Below are 14669 nucleotides of genomic sequence, written 5' to 3' on the forward strand. Positions count from 1 at the left end.
GACGGCTTTGAGGAAATTCTGGTCCACCGTCCGGCGTCTCAGGAGGGGAAAGCAGCGCACCGTCAACACTGTGTATAGTGGGGACGGGGCGCTGCTGACCTCAACTTGGGGTGTTATGAGTCGGTGGGGAGAATACTTTGAAGACCTCCTCAATTCCACCAACATGCCTTCCCACGAGGAAGCTGAGTCTGGGTGCTCTGAGGGGGGCTCTTCTATCTCTGGAGTTGAGGTCACCAACCGTCTATATACAACTGAATTGTACTGTACTGGAGAAAGGCCAGCAATGGAAAGGCAAAACAAAAAACCCTGTCTCCAAAAAGTTATAGACAAGTAAAAAAGAATAATAATAATACATCGGCAAAGTTAATCCTTTCACAAACATCAAAATTTTGTCAAAAACGTGTCTCATCATCATCATTTGAGACGTCACTGTTGACATCAGTGTGGCAAACATCGAAAGATTAACTCTTGGCCATGTGTTTTGATTTACACTCGTTCCAAAAAATGGATGTCGCGCACAAATTGAGTTCAGCAAGGATTAGGACAAAGGTGTCGGGTGTTATGATTGTTTTTCTTCTTTGTGTGGCTTTTCTGGAACACTCATTCCAAAAAGGTTCCAGCCTCAACAAGAGGTGTTGACAGTAGAAATGCTGTCAAACTTATTTACTTATGAAGTAAAACTACTTGGACTTTGTGACCTGGCACAGATTAACTTTGATCTTGGAGGTTCCACTGTATGTATGCAATTTTGAGAACATTTTGAGGCAATTCATTCATCTCAATAAAACCATGGTGGCCATGTTGCTCTGAAAGTCAAGCAATAGACAAAAACCACCAAATACACAACAATCCCACTGTCATACACACATTTAGCAAATTTGTGGGTGAGACATCACTTGGCACATTAAAGCGTGATATTGAGTGTCTTGAGAATAAAACACCAGTTCCACAATCATTGCACTTATTGACTCGTGTTTTGAAGAATAGTCTCTGTGTCATCCCGTAATATTGCAATATTGGACTAGCCGTGAGAGCTTTCTCACGTCGTGTTCTCACATACACTCGTGTCGATGGTAATATTGGAGTCCAATGTGTTCATTTCAGTTTGTGCACTGCTTATACTCTATATCAATAATTGTCAAAGTACAATATGAGGACCACTCGTGGGACAAAGGCTCTCTTTTGTGGTACATATAAAAAAATCCCTGCATTAAATACAGAATTTTATATCACCTTCCATCTGCTGCTGGATTAAAGACTTTCTTACCAACCGTACACAGTCTGTCAGACTTGGCCCACACCTCTCTTTCTCCAATCACCTTCAGCCCCGGGTCCCCTCAAGGCTGCGTACTAAGTCCTCTCCTATACTCTCCATACACATATGTATTTATAGCAGACCATCCCAGCAACTCTGCCATCAAGTTTGCTGATGATACCGCCGTGATCAATCCTTCAGATTTCCGAGAGTCTACCTCCCAGATAAACTCAGTTGGTCTGTAAATACCACGGCGGTGGTGAAAAAGGCCCACCAGCGACTCCACTTCCTGAGAGTGCCCAGGAAGAACAATCTGGAAGCTAAACTGCTGCTGGCTTTCCACAGAATAACCGTGGAGAGCATCCTCACATACTGCATCACAGTGGACGGGAAATCTCTGCAAAGTGTGATCAGCAACACCCAGAAGATCACTAGCTGCTCTCTGCCCTCCTTTGAGGACATCGCAAGCTCTCTCTATCACATGAGAGCAACTAACATCGTCAAGGACTCTTCCTATCCTGGTCACCACCTGTTTAACTTGCTGCCCTCTGGCAAAAAAAAAACAAAAACAAAACAAAAAAACACGGACAAGCGGACTCAAAGACAGAGTCCTCTGCAGCTTGAACTTAAAACCACTAAGCAGTACTGTAATGTAAAATTATGCAACTGCAGTTTTTGTTTGCTTTTCTTAGTTTTCTGAGCACCAGGGGAGTACAAATGGGTAATAATCTTACCAATGCCTTGACATGGGGAATAAGAATTTTATTTATGTATTTATTGATTTATTTATTTTTACATTCTTTCAGCAATACCTGTGTCTTGATTGCACCCACACCTTTTTTATCTGAGTTACTTTACCTCCAATTTCATTTTATTTTACTGGTTCAAGCACCTAGTCAAGAAACGCTTGTTATCTCGTCCATGGGGTTTAATTTGAAGCGTTGTTTAAGTGCATATTTTTTCTTGATATTTTAGTGCAGTTCTGTGTTGATGTTCAAGCTGTGTAAAGTCACAGTGGCATACAATAAGAAGTACAGATATTTTTTTGGAAGTAATAAAGCTTCTGCCTCAAACACATAGACCTACTATGTTACTATATTTTATGTTGGTCATTATAATGGTACTTAGAGAGCTCTGATTTTTTTAGCGACACATTTTGGAATCAGTTTCAGAACCAGTGCTAAGCAAAACTGGAATAACAAATAATATCCATGTAGAGGAAGACTTTTTGATGTACTTTCTGTATGGATTGGATCACATTTGATCTTGAAGGTGTACCTAATGTTTTTGCCAGTGAACATGTGCTCAAAATTGATGACTTAATATCCTTAAACAAATTTTTGTGTATGGTGAAGATTTAAAACTACAGAAACCCCAGTGAAGGGGTTTCAAGTAGGTGGAGGGAAACATGGCCGTGGTCTCATTTACATAAGGACAAGATAACAAGCCCAGCCATTACCGGAAACAGATTTATCAGGTCTAGCTCATGAATAAAAGATCACAGAGATTTATAATGAAGGGTTATTGTGTTAAGTTGGCCTTGATCTTATAAAGATCTGACAAATATTCAGGGTGCATCTCCTCCATATTGGAGTAGCCCGTCCTGCAGAATCAGTGTGTCCAATCTGAGATCTCTATCTGCCTGTTCTCGGATTGCTGCCGCAAAGGTTTTCAAACCGACCATTTTAGATGCTGGAATTAGTGCTGAACACAACCGGAAAAAAATGTATGTTAAGCAGCTGCGACAGTTCCTAGCAGATGGGTTGGAAATTACATGCAGTAATTGTTTCTTTCATCTCATCGCGGCTTATTTTTGCCATAAAATGTTGCCAACTTTGCACCAATAAAACAGCTCCTGCCGCTGTGATCCAGTGCTTCTAATATTGGGCATATTTCTGAATTTAACGTGGGTAGATGCCGTTGTGAATATTTGAAAAAATGGGCATGAGTAACAATAGGCATTTGACTTCAAGAAAAAATTTATTATTGATTTATTTATTTAATGCAGGGCACGGTGGATCAGCTGGTAAAGCATTGGCCTCACAGTTCTGAGGTCCCAGATTCATGCATGTTCTCCCCGCGCCTGCATGGGCTTTCTACGGGTATTCCGGTTTCTTTCCACATCCCAAAATAAAACATGTAACATTAATGGATAGGTTTCCAATGACATCACCACCACCCTTAGACCAATTGGATAAATTAACGATGGAAAAAAAACTTCACACTTCACCTATCACCTGTGTTCTTTGACCTCCATGACACACAAGATGGCATAATCGGAAACCTATCCATTGGACACTCTAAATTGCCCTTAGGTGTGATTATGAGTGTGGCTGTTTGTCTCCATGTGCCCTGCGATTGGTTGGCAACCAGTTCTGGGTGTACCCTGCCTCCTGCCCGTTGACAGCTGGGATAGGCTCCAGCACTCACCACGACCCTCATGAGGATAAGCGACAAAAAAATTGGATGGATGGATATTTAATGCGGCCCTATGAGTGTCACAAACCAGTACAAACTGTAGGTCAGTCCCAAGCACGGATAAATGCTAAGAGTTGTGTCAGGAAGGGCATCCGGTTCAACAGTTAGCCATACAAATATGAATGTTTTACCGTGGGGTAGATGAGAAGAGAAATGAAGAAGAGGTCAATTTGGAGGAAGTGTTGGTGAAGAATGTCTTGAAGGTGAAAACAGTATTAGATTGAGTGATGAGGCTAAAACATGAATGTGAGGGTTTTACGTATAATGTGATGAGTAGCTATGCCCTACAGTAGGAGTGCCCAGACTTTTTTTACCCCAAGATCTACTTCTCAAGCATCCAGCCTCTCACGATCAAAGTTTTTTTTTCTTTTTTTTTTAAGAATGACCAATAATGAAATAGAATGACCAAGTTACAAAGATCTACCCACTACAAAAATGCAAAACATATTTATTTTAAAGTATATTGAGGATTCTTTGTGTGGAAATGTATTTTTGTGTGCCTTGCATAACCGCATGAACCAATATCGCACAACATAGTTAACTTTAAACATGTTTTGTAACGATCTGAGTTCACGTTGACGATCACTAATCACTATACGAATGAAAATGCACACCTGAGCTGTCACTCACATCAGTGGATTCGTCCAACTGCAGTGAGAAACACTCACAATCTCCGACTTCCTTCCACACATCAGCCATGGCTTCACAGCGCCTTTACAGCTGCAGATTGAAGATAATATTTCGACCTTATTTTTAAAAGATCAGAACAACGAGTCAGCTATGCCTCTTTTATGTGTGATGTGATGAACCCGGAAACGATGGTGGGGGCTTTCGTTGTTCAACTATATTGTGTGAAAAGTGACCGCTGTGCAGCCAATTGGGGTTTTAGTTCCTTCACTTTTCTCATTCTCAGCTTGCTTTTCGGCGGAATGTCGGTGTCGTATTTTCCATCAACAGTTCTAAAATGCCGTTCCACATTTCACTCCATTGGAAGATGAGGCAAACGCACTTTGAAAATGACATTGTGAAAACGTTGACCGCCTCCCATTCCGTATGAAAGTGATACGTTTTTGTCTTCTTTACTGTAGCATCCATACTCATGTTTGTTAAGATTTCTTAAGCTAGAGCTTAAAATAGGGGGGAACTCACTGACAGCGTGTTTTCCTGTACTGTTGTTGTTTGCACACGCACGGGGAGCTAAAGTTAAAAAAAAAAATACGGCTAATGTTCTCTTTTAATTTTTTTCTCGGCACGCTGTCGCGATCGAGACGACGCATTGAGCATCCCTGCCCCACAGGTAGGAGCTGGATGAAGTAGTTCTAAACATCCCAGACAGCAAGAGAGTTGTGATTGGTGTAGATTGTAATGGACACGTTGGTTAAGGAGACGGAGGATGATGAAGAAGTAAAGGAGTAAGTACAGCATCCTGAACAGGAACTTGGAGGGACAGGTGGTGGTAGACCTTGCAAAAAGGATGGAAATGGATGTAGTGAATAAATAGAAGGTAGATTACATTTTGTGCACATGATGTAATCTGAACGAGGTTACTGACTGTAAAGTAGTGGTCGGGGAAATATGGCTCAACTTTAGAAGATGGTGCCGTGTAAGATGACTGATGATGTGGAGAAAGATTTAGAAGACAAAAGCAGAGCAGGGAATCGTATGGTGGAAGCTGAGAAAGGAAGAGTGTTGCATGATGGTTGAGGGACGTAGTGAGGGGGGGACATGAGGACAGTTGGTGTGAGAGAGGAGGAGGGAGGAAAAGGGTGACATAGTGTGGCGAAAGAAAAAGAAGATTTGTTTGTTTAGTAGTTGCATTATATTTAAATGTGTACTTTGATTTGCACAACGATCGATTTAAAAAAAATGTCATAATGTCAATAGATCAAATTATTTGTTTAAAAAGTAAATCTGGAACACTGCAGCAGAATTACAACTTACAACAGAGTGGTGCCTTGAGATACAAGAGGGGAAAGAAATAATTCTTCCCCATTAAAATGAATTGCAATGACAGTAATCCATTCCAGCCTTAAAAAGTAATACTTTTTTGTTTTTCATAAGAAAATCTGCACTCTAAAATATTGTACTTTATAAAAACATAACAGTAATTGTGTAATTAAACAGTTTCTGCAGCAGTCTTTGCTTCGGTTTAATGGCTATGGTCATGTAAGCTTTCGTAACACTACACAAAGACACGCCAAATACACGCACACACCTGAAATGAAATCATACAACCTGAAAAACTTACATCTGAAATGCCTTTTAATGACACAAAGTCATAGTCTGTATTAAAAACTTAAATAAATAAAGACGCGTATGTTAAATGTGCCAACATTGCACATGTTGGCTCCCTCATCTATTTCAAATTGTACTCGCCTCTGGCTGCACTGCTCGATTTGAGTGATTATAATGACCGTCCTGGGATCCAAAGCATGCACGTAGGCTTGTGGAATGCTTCGTTATAGCAAACAGGAATATCTGCAGGGCTCATGAAGCAAGTTAACACAGGAGACTTCCAGCAGAGATAAAATAATTATTCCATCCCTAGTCTCATTTCCCTTTCTTTGTTTTCAATAGACAAACAATGATACACAAACAATACGTGAGGAATGTATCATCCATTACGCCAACAGAGAGAAGATAGAAGCACAACTGAATATGTCCATCATAAAATGTATTCAATATTCTGTGAATACCACGGTTCAACCATAAACCCGTGTTCACCTTCAAGCAATCCTTTAACATTTTTAGCGAGAAGGAAGGCTCCTGCGTGAAATTCTAAATCATCACAAAACGAAACCCTGTAAAACTTCAGAGGTGATAAGACGCAATCCTTTAAACCGGCAATGTCCTTTGTGTCATTGACAATGCAACATTGCACTTTGACGCCAAGCATGGCCGGTTATACGCGGGTGCGAGAGGGGGCACGGCCCCCCGAAATCAATACTGTGCCCCCTCAAATCAAATCCACGCAATTACGGCTGCGTCCTCAAGTCTCCTTCGCTTCGTGCTGTAGGTCCCTTCTGATCTACTCTCTGCAGTGAGACTGTAGATTTGGCAACAACGTTATTTACTGTTTAAGGGAATATGTTAATATTTATAAGTAGCAGAAAAGTTGTGAGATGTGCCGTATGTGTGTCAGAAGAACTTAAGGTGGAGGTGGGACTGCATCAGGGATCCGCCCTGAGCCCCTTCCTGTTTGCAGTGGTAATGGATAGGCTGACAGATGAGGTTAGACTGGACTCCCCTTGGACCATGATGTTCACAGATGATATTGTAATCTGCAGTTAAAGCAGGGAGCAGGTGGAGGAACAATTAGAAAGATGGAGGCACGCACTGGAAAGGAGAGGAATGAAGATTAGCCGAAGTAAAACAGAATATATGTGCATGAATGAGAGGGGCGGAGGAGGAAGAGTGAAGCTCCAGAGAGAAGAGATAGCGATGGTGGACCACTTCAAATACTTTCTTTGTACATTTTGTTGTTCTCCTTTTTTACACAGCTGAAGTAATAGAGAACCCGTCACAAATTTTGGTTCACAAGTATTTTTATGAGCGCCTTCTAAACGGTTATTCTATTACATTTCTACTTCAATGTTCATGTATTATTGTTATTCGCGCGGGCTGGTTCATGTGATTTGTTCCCGGGTGCTAGCCACACAGTGGCTAAAGAAGTGAAAATTGCGATGCAGTTGTTGGAAGATAATGTGTGTATAAATATCTTTGTCTGTTAGAATGACGTCAGCAGTGAGGCACAAATACACACATGTATAAGTTCTTGTGCGTGTGTTTTATTAAATGTTTTACACAATGTAAGTAGGGCAAGATATTGCGGAGAAATCGCTAAGTTAGTGCCGTAACATATAATGATAATATAATAAAATGTCCTGGCACACGATGCCTCTTGAACGTTTCTGGCTGCCCGCTAAAATACTGTATGTATTCGTAGAACTGGCCCTGACTACAAGTACCACATCTCATACTCATATGTCTGGACTTTTTATCCAGTATAATATCACCATTGTCTGTTCACATAGGAGCGATACAATACGCAAGGGATGCAAGTTTTAGTGCCCTTCTGAAACTAGACCGTCAATGTTCAAGCACAAAGAAAACATAAAAATGAGATCATTGACAGTTAAGGACCCGGAGGAAGTTTTTTTTTTTTGTTATTCCGGGCTGATGAACTGTAAAATAGCCTGGTGCAGATAAGTTTCAGAGGGCTTGCTTGCGATTTAGCCCAAAATACTTGAGGGTTCTTTTGAAGTGGCAACTTGCACAAAACATTCACCCCACGCAGTGGTGGTGACTGCTAACGTTAGCAGTTAGCTTACCAGATATGTAATGGCTAGCTTCTATTTCTTCTCATCAAGACTGTGTTTTATTGACTTTATGTTTTATACTGTGAGGATCAGTGATGTTAATAAATGGATTGGATGGACTTGATTTCTAATTTTATTATTTTTATGATCTTTAAGAATGTTGAAAACTGACATGTTGTGCAATGCTGCAATGTGACTTCTGAAACGCAAACTGTTTTCAGTCAAGTGTTTGACAAATCTTTGTAACACAAGTACATTTGAATGAAATGTGAATAAATCATTTCTTTTCCCCCTGTATTAAGAATTTCAATATGTTACTTAAAATATTTCCCATGTGCTGTTTAAAATTGGATTCTGGAAAGGCACCTCTAGTTAATCAATTCCAATTGGAAGTTCAAACAAATTGGACTTAGAGAGAGGCACTTTTAAAATGTTGTGTTTGACTGTGGAGTCCTGTACATGTGCATGGTTTTCCAAGGACGGCGACAAAAATCTATATAATTCTGCAGAACAGTCAAAAAGTCCCCCTCGGATATACGTATTCAGTGACACAGATCAACAATTTTTTTGTCATTATTTTTTGTTTAGCACCAGCCAACCTCCCCATTCATGGCTCCACCTGTGGAATTGAGCATAATGGAGGAATCAGTCCACGTCTGTATTTTGCAATCACCGGGGGGGGAAAAAAATGCCCCACGCTGCGAGAGGAAATGGGAGATTTCACAGTCCGCATGAGGTCTTGGCCCTGGTGGCTGGTCTTTAGAGAGAGTCTCATTACACTTCTCATTACAGGCCCGGCGAGCTTCTGTAATGACTGCTTGCATTTACAAATCTTCTCAGACATGAAAGGGGTTCGGAGCGACGGACCCCGACAATCACATTGCTGCCAAGTCCTCTGATTGGACAATTTCAGCAATGATTCACATTTATGGAGTTTTGCATGCCGGGAACAATTAAAAAAAACATCCCCCATGTGCTGTAAATCACCAAGCAAAGTGACAGCGTGTTTTCTGCCTTGAGATATCTATTTGACATACATTACTAAGTATGGGATGTATTAAATATATTTAAATGTGAGCTGCATCTCAGGGGGGGAAAGCTGCTCTGAGTTAAATTGAAGCGACAATCATCCGCTATGTTCACTGGAACTCGCGGCAGATTGGCATGATTGCTCGCTTGGAGTGCACAGAATGTGATGGCTAGGGTACGTTTAAGAGGGTGCTGGCGTGCAATTTTATATTTATTACCAGGCCATCACATTATAGTACAAGTCCTAAACGTGTGGGCCAAGCTCATATTTTGCTTGAAATAGAATTCTTGCACTTGGGGAAAATTGTCTTTCGTAGAGTATAAAAATAGGCTACCACAAATGTAGCTCATTTGTATTCTATTGTAAAAGTCAGACAGGCCCCAGGCTGAAGTATTACAGTAAATGTATGCAGAAGTAAAGGCCAGGTGCACGGCCCAAAACCCCCCTCCCGGCCCTACTGGTAAACTCAGGTGTAAAACAAAGCCACTGAATTGAAGGAGGCAAATGAGGCCCTTTGTGTGGTTGATGTGAATGCCAGTGGTATCATGCGTGCTACGTGTGTGTGTGTGTGTGTGTGTGTGTGTGTGTGTGTGTGTGTGTGTGTATGTTGTGTGTGAGCTGTTTGCATGTCTGCAAATGAGCACTCAGATTCGCTTGGCCGATGGCTTGAGTGCAGCATGGCTATGAATATCAATTTTGCACTCGTGGTTGACTGCACCACCACCAGACTACACGCCGCCCTCCCATCCCATCCGCATCCGGACAGCGCACCTGATACAAAAAGCCAATCAGCTTTTAATATGTGTCAGGGTTCGCTACAAATCGGAACACTTCAAATGATGGAACCTGTGCTACTTCACCTAAGGGCATTGGCAGACTGTGTGTAATGTATTTATTTATCTATTTATTTTACGAGGTGAAATTAGCATAAAATGCCGGTATGGTGTAAAAATCTGAGTTTAGGATCTATATTGGAATTTTAGTGTATGCAGGAAAAATTGTATCGTGTAATATTTTGATACATACCAGAAAACCTGCAGAATTTCTCTTCAAATGGGGTTAGAGTAAATCAAATAAACACTATTGATTTGTGATTCATATTCAAACTTCTCCAATAAAAAAAATATATATCCCAGCCCTGCACAGATATATATTAACTAAAACAACACCACAAATACGAAAAGAGCATTAATAAATAGTGGCAGCAAAAAAATAAATTGAACATAGAAGCTATAAATAAGTTGAACATGGAAATATTCATCCATCCATTTTCATCGCCACTTATCCTCACAAGGGTTGCGGGAGTGCTGGAGCCTATCCCTGCTGTCAACGGGCAGGAGGCGGGGTACACCCTGAATTGGTTGCCAGCCAATCGCCGGGCACATGCAGACAGACAACAGGGGCACTCACAATTACACCTGGGGGCAATTTAGCGTGTGCAATTTATGTTGCATGTTTTTGGGATGTGGGAAGAAACCGGAGTGCCCGGAGAAAACCCACACAGGCACGGGGAAAACATCCAAACTCTACACAGGTGGGACCGGGATCAAACCCTGGACCTCAGAACTGTGAGGCCAACACTTTACAGCTGAGGCACCGTGCCACCAGAAATATTCACGTTATTTTATTATTAAAGGGCAACATACTAAAGTTCCAGAAAAAAAGGGTTGCACCCTGTGTTGGGTAGTAGCAAATATCATGTAACACCCAACTATTGATGCTACTACCTAAAACAATAAAAGAGTACTGAAAATGTCAACGGGTTCTTTTAGGTTGTAAATAACATCACCAAATTGTAAAAAATCAAAGCAATCAGTAATTTCATGGCTGGTGTGTCTAACCATCCCCCCGCATTGACACAACTGAGAAATTTCTCCAGACAACCCCAACATGAGCAATACAACACTTTTGCAAGTAGCACCAGAAACCGCACAATGCAAAATGTCACATTTCTTTTCGATCAACTCAGCTTGTTTTCAACAAGAAATACAAACCCGCCATTGTGCTCATTTAATTTGAGTGGCTAATCACTCCCTTTCCATAATTTGAAAGACAAGTAATAGCAACCAGAAATCAGCAACGGCTGGGACCCCTTTGCTCACGCCGCGCTCTCATTATCGGCCTCGTCTTCAGTTCTTCAATATTAGCCGGCAATAAGCACTCCGCAAGACCATCTGCTTTGCCAGCACCAGTTATTTTAGGACTGGGTGGGAGAGACAGCCGCGGAGCGCAGGAAAAGGAGAAAGAACATAAGATGCTATTTGTGGAGATAATAAAAAGACATGAGGCCAAGAAGGGACCGAATATAAGACTTGGAAATTACTATATAACTGCATGCTGAACTTGGCCATGAAAGTGCTGTTGAAGCCCATCTGGGAAAAAAAAAAAACCACCAGTAAATTGTTACGTCTAAAACAAAGCTGTCTAGTGATGAATTTCATCAATGACTGATTTTCAAACATTTATGTTGAGTGAACACTTTTGAAATATTCCAAAGACATTTCATTAAAGGTATTCCCTTGACATCAATTGGGTTGGCATCCACAGGACCAGGTTAAGAATAGCAGATAGCTGCTTGAATGATCTAAACAATCGGGACAATGGACCTTTCTGACTGGCGCGTTTAAGCTCCGCCCCCTTAGGTATAATTACCATGCCCCACCTACAAAATGGCAATTGAACAGAACATATCTGAAGTCGATTCTATCGCGTATTCCAGAATATATTGCGGTATGTTTTTTTTTTTTTTCAAATGCATCAGATTTGTCCAAGAGAGTTCTACGGAGAGGTCTCAACTATTTCACACAAGGATATGTACACAGAATTAAGATTTTGGAAGAATAAGGACACAATGTCAGAGTTACAGCGAAATGTTGGCGATTGATGCAAAAACGTTTGACGCCTCACAAACTTCATATTGAAATCCAACAGGAGAATAGTGGAATCGTACTGCGCATGTAATGCAGGGTGAGTACTTTTTACTTGGAAAGCTCACGAGTAATATCATTTTACTCCTTACATGTGAGTGGGTGTATTCATTTGACTTGGCTCGTAATCAAACCCAGTGCTCTGTCTTAAAAGTATGATGTGATACAAATTGGCAAATAGACATTTCTCTTGCATGACATGGCGCATTTATGTATCCATAACCCGAATCTTTGGCATAAAACATTACACACTTCATTCAGCAGGTCAGTGATACGCTAACAGAGTGAAAGTTGCTCTCGTTCAATGTATAAAGCACTGATAATAAATTAATCAAACTCAGAGAAGATACTTCTCCCTCACTTACCTTCGAACATACAGCCTTGAGTTTGTTGATATTGTTCACATTTAGTTATATGTGCAGTTCAGAAAGGTCCACAGTGTTATTCTAATTAAATACTGATTTCAAGTACAGCAAATTTAGGACCAACCAAATCAATAATGGCTGAAATGTTCTTTTGCTGAGGATTTTACATATACAAAAATTCTGGAACACAATTCCTAATTAGGAGCTCAAGGTTTTGGACCACGTCACCTTAAATCAAAATGATTTATCTTACCAAGACGTTGTCGGCGATTTTGTGCTTCAAGATTGGTTTGGAAAAGGCTCTTTTCAGTTCTCAGTGCTCAAGGCATGGTTGAAAAAGCCATGTTTGGTGTGAAAGAACTTAAAAGCCTTGACCCCAACCCCTTCAAACACCTTTGGGATTAACGACAACAAAGTATTGGTGTGCCAAGCCGTCTCTCAGGTACGCAATCAGTAACCTTTCCCTCACAAATGTTATTCTTGGTAAATGGACACGTGTAGACACCCTGACACATTTTATATCCATTCCTCCCATAAAACCAGAACTGTTATAGCTGCAAGCAGGGGACTTCATTTTTCCATTATCACTTGGTGTATGTGTAACCGTCAGCTGTCTCCATCGCTGTTTTTCTTGAAATAAAAAAAGGAATTACCTTTTGTCTGATCTCCTCTTCCATTTTGACTGGGGATCCCAGTTCAGCTACCTGCCTGACGCCGTCACTGGCCAAGCCGCCGTATTCCCACAGCACATAGTTCTTTGAGTGGGATGCGCCGATGATAGCCGACCAGTGATTGGCACGACCTGTCGAGGAGGTCAAGTCATTAGCTGCACATACATACACAAGGTCAGTCGCTATACAGTAAGCGAGTTAAGGGAATTTATTCTCCATGCATTTTGTAGCAGACCAGATGTCTATTTTTTACCCCCTGGATTGGTCCACGTTTGGGGATTTAAAACAATGATTTAGCGTGAATTCATGAACTCAGTCGGCATAAGGGGATCACAGGTTTTCAGGATTCACACTGCGTCTTTGCGGTGTAAATTGCACTTTTAATCTCCTGATTGGGAAGGAGCAGGCGAACGACATGAGCGGTAACTATGACAACAAAACCAGCGGGAGTGGATGGGAGTAGGAACTATGACGAAAGTATCCACTCCGAGTAAATTTCACGATACCTCAATGTCAACAATATCTACCATATAGAATTCCCCCTCTTGTGGTTGCAAGTACTGCCCATTTTTACGCTTGCTCTTAATTGCCACGCTGATGACAGCCACACACAAATCTCATTTTATGTTAGACCTGAAGTGACAGCCGAAACCAGCCACTCACAGAATTCGAGGGCGGGAGGGACGATGAAGACACGGTCACACGTGTACATCCTGCACACAGGTTCCCAAGGCTGATAGTTTCTGCCACACTTAATAAAGGTCACCACTGCATATTTCCTTACCATTCACATATGATAATTGTAAATGTTGTCTTCTTTAAAAAAAAAAAAGCACTTCTCGCTATTACTCTTACATTCCTGGGCTGTTTTTCTTCTTCAGTGCATTTATTGACAAATGTGGTGTATACGTAGAAGGCTCAGTTTGATTTTAGGCCAATCTATCCATATATCTTCTCCTTCTTCTTTTTCTTTCGGCTTGTCCCGTTAGGAGTCGCCACAGCGTGTCATCTTTTTCCATCTAAGCCTATCTCGTGAATCTTCCTTTCTAACACCCATATGTCTTCCCTCACAACAGCCATCAACCTTTTCTTTGGTCTTCCTCTCGCTCTTTTGCCTGGCAGCTCCATCCTCAGCACCCTTCTACCAACATACACACTCTCTCGCCTCTGGACATGTCCAAACCATCAAAGTCTGCTCTCTAACCTTGTGTCAAAAACATCCAACTTTGGCTGTCCCTTTAGTGAGCTAATTTTTAATCCTATCCAACCTGCTCACTCTGAGAGAGAACCTCCACATCTTCATTTCTGCCACCTCCTGTTCTGCTTCCTGTTGTCTCTTCAGTGCCACCGTCTCTAATCCGTACATCATGGCCGGCCTCACCACTGTTTTATAAACTTTGCCCTTCATCCTAGCAGAGGCTCTTCTGTCACATAACACACCAGAGACCTTCCGCCAGCTGCTTGGACCCGTTTCTTCACTTCTTTACAACACTCACCATTGATCTGGATTGTTGACCCCAAATATTTGAAGTTGTCCACCCTCGCAATCTCTTCTCCCGGTAGCCTCACACTTCCCCCTCTACCCCTCTCATTCATGCACATATATTCTGTTTTACTTGCAATC

General features: G+C 41.4%; 1 protein-coding gene across 1 annotated transcript in view; it reads right to left on the reverse strand.

Moving 5' to 3' along the window:
- Positions 1–14669, reverse strand: part of spon1a (spondin 1a) — a 71705-nt gene that overhangs the window by 35316 nt on the left and 21720 nt on the right. The window contains exon 6 of the mRNA XM_061814221.1: positions 13028–13176. Coding sequence (XP_061670205.1) covers positions 13028–13176 — 149 coding nt within the window. The remainder of the gene's footprint in view (positions 1–13027; positions 13177–14669) is intronic.

Source organism: Syngnathoides biaculeatus, chromosome 3, assembly GCF_019802595.1.
Source record: "Syngnathoides biaculeatus isolate LvHL_M chromosome 3, ASM1980259v1, whole genome shotgun sequence".
Lineage (NCBI taxonomy): Eukaryota > Metazoa > Chordata > Actinopteri > Syngnathiformes > Syngnathidae > Syngnathoides > Syngnathoides biaculeatus.